The 19694-nt window shown below is 40.1% G+C and overlaps 1 protein-coding gene across 1 annotated transcript; it reads left to right on the top strand.

Moving 5' to 3' along the window:
- Positions 1–27: 27 nt before the first annotated feature.
- Positions 28–19309, top strand: NUSAP1 (nucleolar and spindle associated protein 1). The gene is made up of 11 exons (XM_020793755.3): positions 28–255; positions 1131–1196; positions 1452–1505; positions 4503–4623; positions 5724–5819; positions 9914–10026; positions 13373–13551; positions 13995–14176; positions 14927–15040; positions 17533–17623; positions 18855–19309. The coding sequence occupies exons 1-11, from the start codon at positions 163–165 to the stop codon at positions 18940–18942; spliced, it is 1197 nt and encodes a 398-aa protein (XP_020649414.3). The 5' UTR covers positions 28–162; the 3' UTR covers positions 18943–19309.
- Positions 19310–19694: the final 385 nt, after the last annotated feature.

Raw genomic sequence — 19694 nt, 5'->3', positions numbered from 1 at the left:
TTTGAGCTCCACCCCCTTCCGTGAAGGTTCCGCCAATGGAGTGCGAGCAGCCGCGATTTCGAAGGGTGGCCGCGCGCCCGCCGGACCGTTGAACCGGGGAGGCCCCGAGCTGTTACTCGTCGGTTGGAGGCAGGCGGGCGGTTTGTGCGATTACTCCCCATCATGGAGGTTCCCACCTCGGAGCAGTTGGAGACGCTGAAGTACAGCGAGCTGCAGCGACTGGCCAAGGTTTTGGGGCTGAGAGCCAATCTCAAGGTGCGAGCGTTGGAAGGGAAAAGTTTAATACAAGGTTTAATACGAGGTTATTTGGTTAAAACAAGCCTTCGCGGGGCGGGCGGGGAAGAGATTTTCTCTTGCTGGAAAAAAGGCATCTTTGATCCTCTAAAAAGGCCTTATTTTTAGCTTTGCTTCTATGCTTTTAACAGTCGGGCGAGTTTCGGCCAAGTGCCTTGAGGCTTGAAGGGATTCAAATCCATGGTGAACGAGGTGAGTTTTTAACTACCTCGAGGAGTCCGATTTGTCTGCTGAGTCTGAAACCCTAGAAAGGATGGGAAATCGGCGGGGCGAACGATCTACCTCATTTTTCCTCAGTGTATTTTTCTCCAGTGTCTTTCAATGACAGCGTATTGGTCGCTCGCCCTTTCGAGCAGAAGAAAAATTGATATGATAGGAAGGCATTTTTCTATCCCAAAGCCACGTTCCAAGGTCTTTCCTGTCCTAAAATGTTTCGTAAACAAAAGTCATGAGCGTGAGGAAAGAACAAATTGCTTCCCTCAGTCCTGTGCATTTTTTATCCCTATACTCTCCACAAGCTGCATGCGATAAGAGAGTGGCAAGGGGCAAAAAACAACAATTTTCTCGAGGCTTTTTTTGGGGGGGGGGTGTCGCGGATTATTTCCAAATTTTAAATAGCTAATCCTTCCAGAATAACAGTCCAACTTGCAGACACTTCACAAATTCTTATACTGTAATTGTTTAAAGACAAAGCTGCTATTATTAATGAACATTTCTGCTACCAATCATTTTGTGTATTTAACCTTAATATTATTTTTAATATTTTGTGTACTGAAAATTTATGAAATAAAATTTCACATACCTAGTCTGAAAATTATGGCGTAACAATTTTACAGGCAAACAAGTTGTTAAATGTGTTGAAGCAACATGTCCATGAGCCAATGCAGGAAACCAGAAGTATGGTAAGTGCAAAAATGTTTTTATTATCTTTATTGTTGTATCTTCCTGTTTCTAAGAAACTGGTCAAATTAAGTGACTTCTTGCTTTTCTTAAAGTGTAAGAGGTCTTGCCTCTGAAAGCACATGTCATGGCAAAAAAGTGGGGGAGGGTCTTTTTCTCTAATTCATTTTAGTCACAGTTATTTTCCTTGGATAAACAGTAAACCAGCATGACCAAATGAGTTACTGGCCAAATGTGACCTAATTTATTTTCCATAGGACACAGAAACAGCTTCCCTTTCTACAGATTATGAGGAGTACGAGAGTAGTGAGGTATGTAAACCTGATCATGACCACAAAAAAGCTGTAGAAAACTGAAATGTCATAATGTACAAGAAATTCTAAAGTCAGAAAATATTCATGGAGAGAATGCAGAACTTATTCTAAAGAAAGAGGTAAGTTGTTGGGTTTCAGTGCTGGACGGAGGGAATCTAACGTAGATCAGAAATCTGTTAGATGGTTAAACTTTAACAAGAGTTGCATTTAAAGTACAGTGGTGCCTCGCACGATGATGTTAATTGGTTCCAAAAAATTCATCGCTGTGTGAAACCATCGTTCTGCGAAACACCATTTCCCATAGGAATGCATTGAAAACCGGTTAATCCGTTCCAATTGGAACGGATTGCCGTCCTTAAGCGAAAATCGCCATAGGAAACATCGTTGAGTGAAATGCAGTTCCCCAATTGAACTGCATTGAAGCCTATTCAATGCATTTCAATGGTTTAGCGAAGTCAATTTTTGCAAATTTAAGTGTGTCATAAAAGGGTCAAAACGGTTTTAAATGCTTGGAATAGCTTCTGCACCTTCTAAAACGGGTGCAAACTTAATTTGGCTTTGATCTGACTTTTCGTTAATTTTTGCTGAATTTTTTTCTCCCCCACCAACTTTTGACAGCTGTCAAAATTTGACAGCTCCATTATTTCCTATGGGGGAGGGAAAAATTCACAAAAAAATAACGAAGACTCAGAACAAAGCCAAACTTAGCTTGCACACGATTTAGAAGGCCCTCTAACGAACCCAAGCATTTAAAACAGTTGCTGACTTTTCGTTAATTCTTTGTGAATTTTTTTCTCCCCCATAGGAAACAATGGAGCTGTCAAATTTTGACAGCTCCATTGTTTCCTATGGGGGAGAAAAAAATTCAGCAAAAATTAACTGAAAGTCAGATCAAAGCCAAATTAAGTTTGCACCCATTTTAGAAGGTGCTCTAACGAATCCAAGCATTTAGAACCGTTTTTGACCATTTTAAGACACTTTTTAAAATGAAAAAACAAACATTGTTATGTGAAGCAGGGGACCTAAAAACACATTCGCTATGTGAAGCATAGTCCCAAACTTCGCTAAGCGAAAATCGCCCATAGGAAACATCGTTAAATGGTGCATATTATTTTCTTTAAAAAACCATCGTTATGTGAATTCATCGCTAAACGAGGCAATCGTTAAGCGAGGCACCACTGTATGTGCAAGTGGTGATAGCTCGTATGTAAGTTGGGCTGGTGACCAGACATTTTAAGAGGGGTTAATTTGAAAGCATGGGCAGGGAGAATACATGATATACTTCCCATTTGTAGCAGATTCCAAAGAAGCAACTGTGCCTATCTCAAGATACAGTGGTGCCCCACATAGCGACGATAATCCATTCCTGATAAATCGTCGCTATCCGGAAACGTCCTATACGGGACAAAAAACCCCATAGGAATGCATTAAACTCCGTTTAATGTGTTCCTATGGGAGGGATAAACTCACCGCTAAGCGGGAATCCTCCATAGGGCCGCCATTTTCGCCGCCTCGGTAAGCGAGGAATTGGCGCGAAAACACTGCAGGCGGCCGTTTTCTTGATCTGGTGGCCATTTTGGAAACGCCGATCAGCTGTTCTAAAACATCGTAATGCGATGTTTACCCTATTTAAACATTGCAATGCGATCTCAAAAAACACGTCGCTATGCGGATTTGTCATTAAATGGTGCGCTCGTTAAGCAAGGCACCACTGTAGTAGCAAAATTAAAGGGTGGAAAAAGAGAAACCAAGGGCAAAATATTGTGGCAGTAAAGATTGCAGAGTTTAGTGTGAACTTTCATAGATGGACATCCACTTCTTCAACTACCTATAGCACTTTCAGCTACATGTAGCAGACTGTCTTGTCTTCAGAATATTGCAGTTCACATAGGGACAGCAATAAGCAGCAGATGGGATTAGAACTCTCCCTCTCTACAATTTTACCTTTAACCACTGAAATAGAGCTTGAGTTGTATTCTTTCATACCTCTGTATGTGTGTGGGAGAGAGAATTTGCCCACAAAAAATTATTTCAGAACATTTCAAACTACCTAGACAATCTTTGAGTGATCTGAAAGTGACTGCCTTATCATAAAACAACACTACAGAACAAGACTTAAAAGAGAAACAGCTGAGATAAGGTGTATATGAGACCCACTCAAAAATATTAACATTCACATTAAAATATAGTAGTTAGCATTTAAGGTGCCAAAGTGTTTTTGTCTCTTGATGGATGTTGTTTATTTTGGGGTGTTTTGTCATTGCAATTTTGGGTTTTGGTCCAATTTACTTTTACTAAAAATTAAAAACACTTGCTGTCCCTATTCATTGTTCATGTATGAAAAATCAAACATGGGGGGAAACAGTTTTGTTTTTAGGTGACAGTTCTATACTTGGAGTACTGCATTCAGTACAGCTCAGTTCTATATAGATATGTAAAAGTACTCAAGATGTGTCCCTTTGTACTTGCTTATTCTGCATTCCACTTTTCATTTCAATGGCCATTTCTTAAGTTTGAAGATAACATTTTTAGAGCTGTGTGCAATCCCATTTTATTTCTTGCCACACAAAATAATGTGTCGGCAAATCTGACTATCTCACTGCTTATGATTGTCTAGATGATATAACAAGTAAACTTCTGTTCTAATACAGATCCTTGGTGAGTTCCATGGTTTATATTACTCTTTTTTCAGAAAGATATTCCATGACAATATGTGCTGTCACAGAGAATTCTTTGGTGGGTAATTTCTGGAGGTTTAAATAGGTCTAGATGAGGAAGGTCCACTGTACCATCCCTATCCACATTTTTGTTTTGGTATACAATGGGCTACACCTAACAGAATTTGTAGGTGTCTGCTTTCTATAATACTTTGTTTGCATTCAGTTCGAAGGAAAAACAGAAATAAAGTAATATATAGCATGTCAAAGAGAGGTAGTAGAAGTAGGAAGTGGAATAAAAAACTTGAATTGTGTATCTAATTTTTTTTAACTGCAGATTATAACAGAGCTGAATGAAACTGAAGGATCCCAGGATGCTGGATCTCCAAAAACACAGAGCTCGGTTACTCTAAGGAACCCAAAAGAGAAGAACTGTACTATGCAAGAAAGAGTTGAAAGTAAATTTACACTTAGGACATTAACTTTGTTGTGATTAGATACCTTAGTATAAGGGTGAACAGCCTGATTCAGGTGTTGATTATTACAAATAATTGGTACTTATATGGGACAGGTTGGACAAAAGGTAGTCAAACCTTTGGGCTATGCCTTTTAGGGAATTTTTGGAGCTCCCTCCTGGAGCCCCCGCATTCAAAGTACCTCCACACTAATTGCTTTGGCTAAAACAAAAAAGACCTCTGAGAATGGTAGCTTCTTTTTTTATTAATTTATTTTATTTATTGATTTAATATACTACCAAACATACAACTAAAACTTCAACACAAAAAAGAAACACCCTCCTACTAAGCTAAACCCTTCCCCCCAAGAAAAGAACAGTAGCTTCTGAGCCTTGATCAATGTCTGCCAAGAGTGCCTGCAATTGAATTGCTTCCTTTTTGTTTGTGCATTTGTTTTTAATGGCTGTTTTTCAGCATTTCTAGGCTTAGTGGGGCTTGTAGTGGTGATTGGAGGTTTTAACGTGGGTTCCAAGCCCTCAGGCTTTATGCACCACTGCTATAACCAAATGGTTCAGAGACAGCTGAGTCAAAGATTGCCCTAACAGTCTCAAAATAGGTGATAGAAGCTATATTTTTGTAAGCATGTGATATTCTTAAATCACGGTCATGTTCCCCATGTGATATTCTTAAATCACGGTCATGTTCCCCATGTGATATTCTTAAATCACGGTCATGTTCCCAGATAATTTTGCTTTGTCCAAACTGGCAAAGATTTCTAAGTCAGTGCCATCATTTTCTTTCAATCTCTATGGAGTCTTTCGGGATGGGACACTAAATCTTGACTATAACAATGAGTCCTTGGACCAGGAATGCATTTATGTTTTCTGCCTTTCCACTGACATGCTGAAATGTGCTGCCCGTATTACTGTTGAACAAATTAAAACTGCTGTTACAGAATGGTAGCAAGTCAAAGAATCATTATAGTACAAAATAGGGTTCTTGAAGAAAATGTCTGCAAATCTTAAGAACAGTTTTGAAATTATGCTGCATTACTATTCCATTTCCTACTAATGTTAAAGACATGTCTGGTCTGTTTGTGTCAGGTAAGACTCCTGTGGATTATTTACCTGGAACAGAACTTTGTTACTCAGGCAGCCTGTCAAGATCTAGGAAAAGAAGAATAAACTCTACCACTCCAAGTAAGATGTAGGCTAACTTTACTAACTACCAATGCACAGAAATTAATTTAATTGAACACAATCAAAGTGTTTTTAAATCAAAGTGTAGCTATCAGTTACTGTGTCATCTTGTTGGTTGATGACTTAAGTCTGAGGCCTTGTTTCTTGAATTATGTTTAAAAGTGCAAAAGATTTTCTTGATAGAATACAGAAGAATCTTGTTTCAGAAGTAGTGCTATCCAGCAACCATTCTTAGCCTGGTTTAATATACAGTGGTGCCTCGCAAGACGAGTGCTCCGTTTTATGACAAAATCGCATAACGACGAAATTTTTGCGATCGCAAAACGATGCTTCCTATGGGGGAATTTCACTTTGCAATGATCGGTTCCCGAAGCAAAACGACAATTTTCCTACAGCTGATCGGCAGTTTTAAAATGGCCGCTGGGTAAAAAAAATGGCCGCCCACTGTTTTCTGGGACGGATTCCTTGCTGCATGGGCAGCGAAAATGGCCGCGCTATGAGTTTCAAGCCCATAGGAACGCATTAATCAGGTTTTAATGCGTTTCTGTGGGCTTTTTAATTTCACTTTACGATGTTTTCGTTCTACAGCGATTTCGCTGGAATGAATTAACATCGTAATGCGAGGCACCACTGTATAAATGTTATTATTTCACCTAGTGACAAGCTATTTTCTAGCTATTTAACTATTTATTTTATTTATTTATTTCTCTAAAACATTGTTCTTTTGACATCTGAAGGACATTTGGAGGCTGGGATATATATTAATGTGAGAAGAACTTAGAAGCATTTTAAAAGCTTTTTGTGTTTGTGGGAGCTGTTATCTTTTCTTTGAAGTGCATTATTTTTATTTCTGTTATGTGAAATACCCTTTTAAAATAGATTTGGGCTGTAGCCCAGAATATCCCAAATAAAACATCCTGGAAGAAATTGGCCAGAAGAGTCCTTTTTTCACTTGTGGAAACCTCAAAACCCAGCAATTTTCCACCTTAGGAGACAAGATAGTCCAAGTCCACCCGAACCACAAAAACAAAGACGAAATGTGCCCATTCAGAGAAATCTGTTAATATATTTTTTTAAAAAAAATTAAAGGGCCATTTATGAAGCCCATGGTAATATCTTAGGGCAAGAATTTGGTCCTCCTGTCTGTTGATGTTGCCCCTGTGCTTTGAAATAAACATACCTCTTTATTTTGATACCACTGTAATGAACACACAACTGTTCCTAAAGATATGCAATTTTTTTCATAACTGACCAGACTATACTGTTTGAGTGATTGTCAGTGACAATCATAGATGAAGCAGTGTGCAGTAACATTCATAAAAATGAAAATTTAAAAAAATGGGCACATAAGGAATCTGCAGTGCAGAGGCAACTCCCATTACACTGAATTCTTCATTTCTGCCAGTAGAAGTACATCATTGGATCTTGTCCTCTGAAATACTGGTTTGGAACAGGAAGTGAAGCACTTTATAAGCGCTGGTGCCAAAATCTGAGACCTTTCAATAAGTTTTGACACATTGGAATAACTTTGGAGAGCATGAATTTCTTACATGCACCAAATTAAGAGAATTGGTGTTCGGCTTGGTATAATATATTATGCCTCATAAGTTAAAGATATGACTTTTCATGATCTTATGTAGTAGAAATTTAAACAGAAAATAAGTATGTTAATCTCTTTTTTATGAACTTGCCCTTTTACTAAGAAATACTAGACTAATACAAAAGTGGGTAATAAAGTAATCATATATCTCAAAGACTTGTTGCATTTATAAAACCTTGGCAACAAACAGATATCAAGACTTCCTAGCTAAACCCACAGTAGGATCTTTAATGCAAGGAATGAGCAGAAAAGGATGGCACAACTGAAAAAGTAGAAAATACATTACTTGAGAATCAAAAGAAAAAGATAACAATATAACAATCCTAATGTAAAGTAAGGTAAAAGTTCCCCTTGACATTTAGTCCAGTTGTGTCTGACTCTAGGGGCGGTGCTCATCCCCCGTCTCCAAGCCGTAGAGCCAGCATTGGTCCATAGACAGTTTCTGTGGCCAGTGCGACTAGACACGGAATGCATGCCGTTACTTTCCCACCATGGTGGTACCTATTTACTCGCATTTACATGCTTTCGAACTGCTAGGTTGGCGGGAGCTGAGCCAAGCGATGGGAGCTCACTCTGTTGCGTGGATTCGGTCTTACGACGGCTGGTCTTCTGACCTTGCATCACAGAGGCTTCTGCGGTTTAACCCGCAGTGCCCCCACGTTCCCCGTAAAGTAATTGCTTTTTAATAAGGGAACAACAAAAGCCATACTAAATGACAGTGTACTTGCAACAGATAGTAGTATCATACCTCTTGGAATTTCATATAACAAAAAAGATACAAATTAGACCGCAGAAGATCTTCACTCATAAAGCTGACCATCCTGATTAAAAAAAGAAGGGATCCATCTTTGCAAAATGATGAACCATAATTGGAATTGATTTAGGTCATCCATTTCTTCCAGGAAGCCTTGGTGCTGAAGAGGTATCGCACCCTAATATCTTGCTTCATAATGGGAGACTGGATACTGGCTGATAATATTCCAGGATGAAGAACCTAAGAAGAGATTTTTCAGCAGTTGTCTTACGACTGTCTCTTTGAGGCATGCTGAAAGCCTGTCTTGCTGCAAGGAGGCAATTACCACTCCCTGTACCCAGTCATCCAGTTCTTACCTCGATGCATTGATAAGCTATGAAGGGCAAGGGTCCAGCGTACATGTGGTAGCTTTTACCTCTCCAAGAATCCTGTCCACATTTGTACAGACTGAAACTTATTCATTCTCTTGGGATAAGAAGAGGCAAAAGTTACATCCGCAGGACATGTGTGTACTATAACATTGTAAGTCAGAGTGGATCTGAGTGACTTTGCCTGCAAAATGCACAAATTTTTCACATGCAGGCTGTTGAGTGGTCAAAATCCTGTAGTATAGCAAGCATTTCACCACTCAAAAAGTTTTGCTGGAGATCTGAGCACAGACGGTACCATCAGGTACTAGTTCCCCTGTGTTCAACACTGGTTAGGCCCCATCTAGAGTGCTGTGTCCAGTTCTGGACGTTATACTTAGAGAAGGAGGCCAGCACTTCAAAAGAAAACTGGAGAACTGTCAGATCTGCTTTGACCTGGATTTCTGTATTGAGCAAGGGAATTTGACTCGATGGCCTTAGAGGTCCCTGTGAATTTGTACAGATGTGCCCCTCAGGGAAAAGAATATTTTCTAGGTTCTAACTTGACACTCTAACCTCTGTATCTGATCATTCTCTTCAGATAATTATGGACTTTATATACTGGGGCATTAAGAAGTTTGTTTAGTAAACGTAAATCAGATTGATGTACTAAATCAAATTGTACTCTGTTCAGGGCATTGTTCAGTTTTCTGGAAAACACATTTTACTGATTGCCTTCATATTTAAACATGTTTTTGTCCTTGATGAGCACGAGGTTTTAAAGAAAAGGTCAGACATATTACCATATTTTTCTGTTTATCACATACACCCCTTTATAAGATCCCCCCACTCCAATTTTCTATACCAAAAATTAAGAAAACTTAGCTTTGAGGATTCAGCCTCTGCGCTCAGAACATCGGATATTTTGAATTTCCGTTGAATCTCAACCTATAGATTCCACCTCCGAGGAGGTGTGTTCCAGTTGATTTGTTCAGGATCAGCTGACATAAGTTCCATAAGGGTCATAGTTGGAGGAAGCTAAGTCTCCTGACTGTATGAAACTAAGCCTCTTGGCTGAAGGAAGCCTGTTTACAGAGGCAAGGTATGTGCCGTTTTGTCCTCTCCTCAGCTATCAGCTTACTTCTGTGTAAAAGATGCCCCTCAATTTTTAATGTAATGATTTTAGGAAAAGGTAGCATCTTATAGATGGAAAAATATGGTATGTTGTCCAAAGACAACAAATGGCTCCACTCTGATTTAGATTTCCTTATCCTGGACATGTGTTTATCTTTAATTGCTACTTTGTTGAGAGCTATAAACTGGAACAAACCAGAAAATTATCAGGAAGTATACTTAATACAAATATTAATAATGTACTCCTTTAATTTTGAAGACTTTAAGAAACTTCATGAGGCTCAATTCAAGAAAATGCAATCTATTGATGATTACATGGAAAATAAAAATAAAAGGATTCATAACTTCAACAATTCAGTGAACAAAACCAAGGTAAGTATTAACTTCCTCCACAGACATGCCCGAAAATCTAGTTTTCACTCAGTCAAGCTTTTACAAGGGGAGCATATAGATGCCTTGATCACAACAAAAAAATTCAGGCTGCTTTAAAGTGTTCCCTTTGACACCAGAATGCCCTGGATGAAGCTTTTTCATGCAAAATACAGTGGTGCCTCGCTTAGCGAATGCCTCGTTTAACGATGAATTCGCAAAGCGATGGGGTTTCCCGGAAAAATTACTGCCTCGTATAGCGAGGTTGTCTATGGAGGAAACTCGCATAGCGATGTTTCCCCCATAGGCCCCCGGCGGGCGTGTCGGAGCAGCCGCGGGAGAGGTCTCCCCGCGGCCCCTCTGAAGTGCCGGCCAGCCGGCAGGCATTCTCCGGGTGGGCGCTTCGGAGGGGCTGCGGGAGAGGTCTCCCCGCGGCCCCTCTGAAGCGCCAGCCAGCCCCAGCTGGTAGCCTATCCGCGCCGCCTACCCAAGCCGTTCTCGGACACCTGGAAGTCTGAGAACGGCTCGGGTAGGCGGCCCGGGCAGGCTACCAGCAGCGGGGACAGGGTGGGGGGGTGTCCGGAAGGTTTCCAGGCTTTCGCCTGGAAACCTTCCGGACACACACCCCCCCCCCCACCCTGCAGCTGCCGCTTGAAGCCTGCCCGGGCCGCCTACCCGAGCCGTTCTCGGACGCCTGGACGTCCGAGAACGGCTGGGGAAAGCAGCGCGGGGAGGCTTCAAGCGACGGCTGCAGGGTGGGGGGGTGTCTGTTCCCAGCGTCCCCCCACGGCTTGGATCCAAGCTGTGGGGGCAGGCTGGGAGGGTGGTGGGATTGGGATGCCTTTCAGGCATCCCGGGCTTGGATCCCACCCGCCGCCGGTTACCCTAACCGGCAGCGGGTGGGATCCAAGCCCGGGATGCCTGAAAGGCATTCCAATCCCACCACCCTCCCCCCGCGGCTTGGATCCGAGCCGTGGCAGCTACCCCAGCCATGGCCGTACTCTAGGGAGTCCAGCCACGGCTGAGGTAGCCGCCGGGGGTCAGATCCAAGCCGCGCCGGGGGGGGAGAAAACCAGATAATCCGTTCCTATTGGAACGGATTATCCGGTTTTCAATGCATTCCTATGGGAAATGGTGTTTCGCATAGCGATGGTTTCACATAGCGATGTTTTTTTTTTTAATGAATTAACATCGCTATGCGAGGCACCACTGTATTCTGACAACGTACTATGTCAGCCAAGTCCCCATTGCCCTCCTTAAGAGTTGGCAATTTTTTCCTTTTACTTTACAAAGGCAGAAGACCATCCTTATCATGGGGTTGTCCTGCCCAAATACTATACAGTGGTGCCTCGCACAACGAGTGCCTCACACAACGATGAATTCACACAACGATGCCTTTTTCTGTTAAATTTGCTGCCTCACACAGCGATGTTTCCTATGGGGGATTTTCACACAACGATCTCCCTTTTCGCTCCTGTAAAAGTGTCTTACAATGTTTGGACACTGTTTTAAATGATTGCAATGGTTAGTCCACCTCCTGAAACCTATGCAAACTGATTTTGGTGTTGTTCTGACACTTCGTTGATTTATGATGATTTTTTGAATTTTCTCCATAGGAAACCATTGGATGGTCTGTCTAATGGTTTCCAATGGAAAAAACAAAAAATCATCATAAATTAACGAAGTGTCAGAACAACACCAAAATCAGTTTGCATAGGTTTCAGGAGGTGGACTAACCATTGCAATCATTTAAAACAGCTTCCAAACATTGTAAGACACTTACAGGAGCGAAAAGGGAGATCGGGAAGAACTTTAAAAGGCAAACGGAGATCAAAGAGCCCTTTCCCGATCTCCCTTTTCGCTCCTGTAAAAGTGTCTTACAATGTTTGGAAGCTGTTTTAAATGATTGCAATGGTTAGTCCACCTCCTGAAACCTATGCAAACTGATTTTGGTGTTGTTCTGACACTTCGTTAATTTATGATGATTTTTTGTTTTTTCCATTGGAAACCATTAGACAGACCATCCAATGGTTTCCAATGGAGAAAATTCAAAAAATCATTATAAATTAACGAAGTGTCAGAACAACACCAAAATCAGTTTGCATACGTAGGTTTCAGGAGGTGGACTAACCATTGCAATCATTTAAAACAGTGTCCAAACATTGTAAGACACTTTTACAGGAGCGAAAAAGGACTTCGCAAAGGCATTGAAATGTATTGAGTCGGCTTCAATACATTCCAATATAGGAAACATTGTTTCATTCAACGATGTTTCCTATGGGGATTTTCACTGAACGATGGCAATCCGTTCCAATTGGAACGGATTAACCAGTTTTCAATGCATTCCTATGTGAAATGATGTTTCACAGAACGATGTTTCACACAACGTTGATTTTTTTGGAACCAATTAACATCGTTGTGTGAGGCACCACTGTATTTACCTTGCTAGGCAGACAATAAAACCAATCCTTTTTGTGCTGTTGGATTCCTCTAGTGGTGAGGACAGCCCACAGTTTCCATATACATCCAGTCTTCACCTCAACAGGCAACTACTTTATTTTTCTCTTCCCTTTGCTGCTTCTCCATTGGGCTGTTAAAAAAACCGTTTAGTTACCGTATTAAGTGCAGTAGGAGCTTCCAAAGATGGTTCAGTTCCTACAAGGACTAAATGTAGCCATAGGTTTTGTGTCATCTGCCAGAGCATATGCAGGTGCACTGGACTTCTAATTCTTCTTTCTCCCGCTTGCCCCACAGCAAAGTGCAGTACAGTGGGGTCTCGACTTATGAACTTAATCCGTATTGGAAGGCAGTTCTCAGGTCGAAAAGTTCTTAAGTCGAATCTGCATTTCCCATAGGAATGCATTGAAAACCATTTAATCTGTATCTGCTCTTTTCGTCCATAGAAACTAATGGGAAGCTGCTATTCCGCCTTCTGCCACTAGAGGGGGATATTTTTTTCTTTTTTCCTTTTAACCTAAGATGACTTAGCTTTTTAAAAAGGGGAAAAAAAGAGTTCGTAACTCGAATCTAAGTTCGCAAGTCGAGTCCATATATTCCCATGAGAGCGGTTCGTAAGTCGAAACGTTCGTATGTCGAGCCGTTCGTAAGTCGAGACCCCACTGTATTATTATAGGCATTGTTATGGAACAGATATACAGCCCAGCTTCCAGTTTTGACACATGCTAGCTAAGAAGAAAAAACATCTGGAGATTTCTCAGAAGAAAATTCTAAATAGTAATTCCAAGATGAGGATACGTTATTTGTTAAAAGCTCATTTTAAGACAGATGGTCTGTTTAACTTCTCATGTTTTATTCCAAATGAGAAAGTAAATGCATTTCATATTCGCAGGTATGTTCCAGTGGATTTTTACTGAGTCCGCATCCTCAAAAGCATAAGCTCTCTTCTACATGTACTCCCATAAACCTGAGGCGCACACCACATAATTCTCGCATTGTGAATAAAAATAGTTTATCTCAGAAATCAGCCTTCATCTCAACTGGATTCTCTGCCACCAAAATGAATGTCAGGTAAAGAACAATATAAGCAGCACCAAGTGTTAAAATAAGTAGTTGGTACTTTACTTTAACCCACTGTCATGGTTGTAACTACATGTAATTTATTTTAATAATTTACAATATGATTGGTTTTATTTTATTTATTTTATGGTGAAATTTGTGTTTTTATTGTAAACGTGAGAACTTTGCAGTAGAAAGGTGGAGTATCGCTGTAACATAGGTTATAAGAATATTTAATTTGCTAATGTGAAGAATGTATCTCAAATGTATATACTGTTATTGAATTGAACACCATTAGTTCAAGACTATCTTGGTTTATTAATAGCCCAAATTCCTTTGGATATTAATATAAATGTATACATTGGCAGAAATGGGTGGGGTTTTTTTTGTGTAAAACTAATGTAAGGACTAGCTGAAATTGAGCCGTTAAATCATGTAAATAATTGTTTTGTCAGATTCTCTGAATCTACAAAAGATAATGAACACAAACGCTCCCTTACCAAGACGCCATCTCGAAAATCTCCATTTCTGAACAGTTGTAATCCAGGCAGCCAGAAGAGCAACAAAGCTGTAACTAGGAAGAAATGCACAGGAAGTGCAACCAAGTATCCAATAGCAGAAGCCCAGACAAACACTGGTGAGAAGCTAACACAATGGCAGTTGTTTGTGCTTCCTTCTAGTAGGAAGAAGTTATTCTTGCAGAGTAAACCACTGATACAAGTTCTTTAGACGTCTGTTGCAGACAGAAAGGATGAGGTTTCACCCTTAATGTTTACATCAGTGATTCCCAACCTTTGGTCCCAATATGGTTTTGGACTGTAACTCCCAGAAATCCTGGCCAGCTAGTGAAAAAGGCTTCTGGGAGTTTTAATTCAGGAACATCTGGAGACTACTGATGCAAAGGCACTGATATGCCTCTCCGGAGATTCAGAGTGGGAACACTTTCTTCTTTTATTTTCTCTTGCCTTTCTTGAAACAGTTTTCCTTAATTCCTCTATTCTAACCCTTGTTTGTCTGCATTGTTATAGAAAACAGTTCTTCAAAGCTTAACGGAAAAGTATTAAGGGGTTTATTGTCAGGTTCTGCTTAGAGATTATGGCAGAACTGCAGTTCACAGTAGTGGTGTTTTTTAAAGCAGTAAATAGAGTGACTTTTTAAAAAATACAACTCTGCTTTAGTTCCATAAAAATAGGCAAGATGGTCTTTTGGGGAAGTAAGATGTGGAAAGTCTTCACTACAATCCAACTTAACTTTTTCACTATTTTTCCAACTCAAGTATTTTTGTGCAAAGCTCCTTCAAGCATTTGTGAATTTAACTTGTATCTTTTGGTCACATGTTCTTGCTTTCTTAGTAATGATGATCAATACTCTTATTTGTTCCTTAAAGGTGTTACCCCCTCCAAGGTCATCCCTGGAACTCCAGCCCCTCTAAACACCAAGAAGCCAGTGTTTGATCTGCAAGCAAGTCTATCAAGGCCCCTTAATTATCAGCCCCACAAAGGTAATGAAATCATTTAGAAAGAAACAGCCACTAGAATTGTGTTCCCCAAACTTTTTCGAGTCATGACCCCCTTTTTATAATAGTCAAGTAACCTGTGACCCCCGTGCCATATTTTAGAGACCCTCATGGGTTAAATTTTATTAAACTCAGTAGGATTGAGGTCCAAGTAATCCTGCACAGGATTGGGCTACTAAGCGGCATGCTAATCCTCCAGCTCCCATGAGACTTTTTTTCTGAGGAAATGTGTTGGAGTTTGGCTTGTGATTTTGCTGCATGGTAGGAAAGAGTTGTGGCATACAGCTCTGCTCTCACCTGTCCGTCACAGCTGGGCAGGGGAACCTCAGCCAAAGAGAGGACGGAGGGTGATGCAGAAGGGGGAGGAGCTGGATTATATAAAGTGTGTGTGTGATGTGTGAAAAGAAAAGAGTTTTTGAGAGTTTAGAGAGATGAGAGAAATTGTTTGAGAGAGTGAGATCTGTCAGAGTCAGTGAGGGAAAAGTCTGTGTGAGGTATATTAAATGAGAAACTTGATTTACAACTTGATTTAATACCTGTGAGTTACTCCTTTTCATTTTGTTAAATCAATAAACAACGTTTTGTTTGAAAGAAACACTTGTCCTTTTTGAGTATTAAGGATAGGTTGATGGCAGCAGTTTGAAGAAGAGTAGTGAGCACTCTTGGAGGCCTGTATTGGTAGAGGCTTCAGAGTGGCCCGCTACAAGAGTGGAGGGGTGTGTGTATATGTGTGCCTACTTTGACTACATATGTTGCACAATTCAAGATTTGAACTTTTCCCTTCTTTGCTAACAAGGAGTTAGAAAGAAAGACACGCATACTCACATGCACAAATTACTTCTCTTTGCACTCCAGATTATAAACAATCCCGGACTGAGGTGGGTGTTAGGAAACCAGAAGTGGGCAGGATTTGGGGGTGGGTGGGCAGGGGGGAGCAACTTGCTACAAAGGCAGCACCAGTAAGGAATTAAGGCAAAATTCCCCTGGCAGATGCTGGCAGGCACTGCAGTGCACCCTTTGCCAACACCAAAGCTGGTCAGCAACCCAGGGAGTGTGATGAAAGTTTCCCCCTCCATAAAAAGAAAAAGCAGGAAAGGGAAAGGTCATGGTGGCAGCTCATACGCTGATGCCTTTGTCCCCTGGCTGGAAATAAACAGCATTAAATGCATTGGGCTGTAGTTCAAAATGTACACATATAAGAATCAGTTTAAAATGATTGCAACTAAATGAATGCAACAAACCCCCAGAAAACAATTTGTGACCCCTGGAACCAGGTGCACCAGAGAATAGATGATGATAGTGAAATGTTTTAAATTTGTGTTACATACTGCACAGCAGTAAAATGTTTTTCTCCCTAAAGTGGATATAATGTTCATTGAACTCTAGAGTAGACCAGGTTTTAAAAGGGCTTACTTTTGAATCTGAGAAGCTGTTAGAGCCATCACCACAGCATGACTGCTTTAGGGCCTACTTTATTATACAGTAGCATTTCTTAGAAGCTGAACTTAAGGTAAAGGGTAGAATTGAGACCCCGATACTACATCATGTATTATTTGATATCACAAAATATAAAGTACCTACATATTTCTCAGAAGGTATTCTGTACTACTTTATAGTAGCAGATGAGTTCGAGAGAAAACAAGGCTGGACTTACATGAAGTTTCTTTTCTGCAATGAACAGAGAGTAAAGTGGATTAATCTTCCTGTTTGTTTCATGAGGGAGAGCCAAATCTATCATTCTGGTTTCAGCTACCTGTCTTTGAGAGAAACCATTCTCATTACTGTAATACATACATTTTGATTATAAGTAAAAGTAAAAAAAAAGAGCAGGAGTCAACTTAGTGATACCATGGTAGTTCACCATTGTGTGGGGTAGATCCACTGTAGGAATGGAATCTTCACAATAAGTCCAGTCTTCCTTTTTGTCTGTTAAAGGAGGGTCACCTTGTGTGGTGTAATGGATAGAGTGATGGACTGGTATTTATTTATTTTATTTATTATTTTATTATTTTATTTATATCCCACCTATCTAGTCACTTAAGACCACTCTAGGCGGTGCTCGGAAGATCTGGGTTTGAACTAGTAAAACCACTCTTTAAAACTCATCTTGCCACACTCCTACAAGGCCTTTAAATCAGTTCTGATTTTATGGCATATAAGAACAAGGGAGTGTAGTCTACTCAGAGCTTGAGTAAGTAAGGCAAACAGATCACAAAAGTCAAAGGTAATGGCCAAATAGCTATCCTCACAAAGACAGCAAAAGCAGTGCTTTGAATTATCTTGCTTTCTAGAGCCAAGACTGGACTAGAACTGGGAGGGGTCACTGTCAGGTGTGGAGGGGTAGCTGAAATTTGATTTGGCCTTGCCTCATAGAGCAAGTAGGACAAGTAACCCGCACTAAACTATCCTCTTCCACTGCAAGAAAGATGCATACAGTATATTGAATCATGGCACCTTTCCTTTTTATTTCAATACAGGAAAACTGAAACCTTGGGGCAAATCAAAGGAGAATCACCAGGGCACATGTTCCCACAGGAGAAGCTATAAACAGCCACTTCTTCAGAGCAGGCAAGTATGACTTAACATTTGCCATGTAGTCCAAAAGGCACTGTCAAGGGTTACTCTGTCATAGCTTTCCCTCACTAAGTAAAAATGTTCAATTCACTCTAAGGTATGTGCTTTGGTTTTCATAAGGGAGCAGAATGATGTTTGAATAACATTACTAGTCACTGTGATTAGAATAGGCATCTTAATGCAGAGTGTAAATCCATACGCTCGTTTAGCAGATCTGGCCATCTCATGCCTGCAGAGAAAAGGAACGTGGACATAAACTGTGCACATAGAGCTTCCCTGTAGAGGAAAGGGATACGGGCCATTATGTAGACAAAGGTCTGTACATGAGGCCCCTTCTCATGACTGTTCCAAGGAATAGGGCTTTGGATATGTGAGGGAATACAACTGAATTCCCTTCATGTTAGAAAACACTGGGAGCTCTGTGATAACGGGAAGTGTCCTAAGACAACCCTCTTGGCCAGAGGAAAGGGCAAGTTATGCTTTCTTTCAAAAGAATAACAGGAGAATGTTCTTAAGTTATCAATTAGCCAGTACAAATGGCAAAAGAAACTTGCAGCAAAGTTTTCTGATAGCTTTATTGTACATTTCTTACAGTTTGAAGAATATATCCTAAAGTGGATTTATCTTCTCACTTTTTCTAGAAAAAAAGGAGCATATTTATCTATATCTGAAAAAAATCTAATTTCTTAGATGGGAAAGCATTCCCAGTTCCAACCCTGTCTTGCTTCAGAATACAAGGTGTTATAGAGCTCTAATTATCTACTCAACAATTGTGAAGTCCCACATAGTTTGTTGTTCTAGGTAGAATATGTAAATATTAATTTTCTAGGCTAATATAGAGAAGGGTCTTCCCCCCCCCTTGCCAAAAACTGTGAATTCAGTCACACTGTTGTATCTGGAATTTAACTATGTGGCTGAGGACAGCTTTCAGGAACAGCTCTTAGATTTTTATTGGTTCAGAAATTTAATTAAATCTGAATTACCAATCAAGTCATTTTCTACTCAGATTTTGAAAAGTGTGTTATAAAATCAGGGTATAAATTCCACAAATTAAATCACAGATACTTGAACTGTGTCTTTCACAAGGATGGCATTTGGTAAAACAACAACAGATTTTTTATTTAAAGAGTCATTACAATGAACAAGAATATTAGCAAGTTGGCTTTTTAAATTATTAAATAGCACTGATGCATAAATAACCCAGTTCAATGTTATTGCCTTTCAGAGAAGAGAGGCGGGAAAAACATGCACGGGGGAGAAAACAGAGAAAAGACCAGGTGCTTGAAACACGGAGAGGACTTGCTGTAATTTAAATTTAATCCCCAAAATGCTTTGTAAATAACTTTTCTTGTAAATAGTTTTTACTTGTTTTCTGTGGAGTGATGTGCATATATTGACACTCTATCTTTCCTATACACAACTATCTTAATAAGAATATAGTGTATTAATGCTATTGAATTTATTTTGCAGCTTTAAGAGCTAGAATTTCTAAAGCCTTGTAAATAGCTTCAGAACTACATTTGTCACCTTTTATTCTCTGTTTTGAAAATGACAGTTTAACAAATGTATTTTAACTAAATCCTGGATTGTCTAGACCTAACATTTTCCTCCAAAAGTACAGACTGAAAAATCTTTTGATGTAGTGGACAATAAAAATAAAACAGAAATATTTAGGATTCACTTGATTGACAGTTCATTTATGTTTTAATTTACTGGCAGAGCTGTGTAGTAATTAACATCCAGTTCTGTCATCAGCTGTTTGCTGCCATGAGCGCCCCAAACCAGCACTGAAGTTTAACAAATACTCTCCTCCTTATGTAGTGGGCAGCTTTATACTTTATATAGTCAACTCTTTTTGCACATGTTCTGCAGTAATTTTCTTATGCACTCTGACCTGCAGGAATCACTAAATTTCATATAACTGAAAAGCAGGCTAATTTCATCTACACAGGAATGTTGTGGTGATGTTTCTGGGTTGGATCTGCAAAGAGCAGAGAGGAGGCTTGGCAAACGAGTTAACTCTTCCAACTTGAGAAGGCAGAACTCAAGGCATAATCTCTAATTC

Source organism: Pogona vitticeps, chromosome 1, assembly GCF_051106095.1.
Source record: "Pogona vitticeps strain Pit_001003342236 chromosome 1, PviZW2.1, whole genome shotgun sequence".
In the NCBI taxonomy this organism is placed as follows: domain Eukaryota; kingdom Metazoa; phylum Chordata; class Lepidosauria; order Squamata; family Agamidae; genus Pogona; species Pogona vitticeps.
The sequence above is the reverse complement of the archived record's forward strand: the minus strand, read 5'-3'. Positions and strand labels throughout refer to the sequence as shown.

Bases quoted from the DNA above. Each gene is read 5' to 3' on its own strand.
- NUSAP1 (XM_020793755.3), top strand. From the start codon at position 163: ATGGAGGTTCCCACCTCGGAGCAGTTGGAGACGCTGAAGTACAGCGAG. The intron at 256-1,130 runs GTGCGAGCGTTG...ACAATTTTACAG, and splicing joins GGCTGAGAGCCAATCTCAAG to GCAAACAAGTTGTTAAATGT. The intron at 10,027-13,372 runs GTAAGTATTAAC...TCATATTCGCAG, and splicing joins ATTCAGTGAACAAAACCAAG to GTATGTTCCAGTGGATTTTT.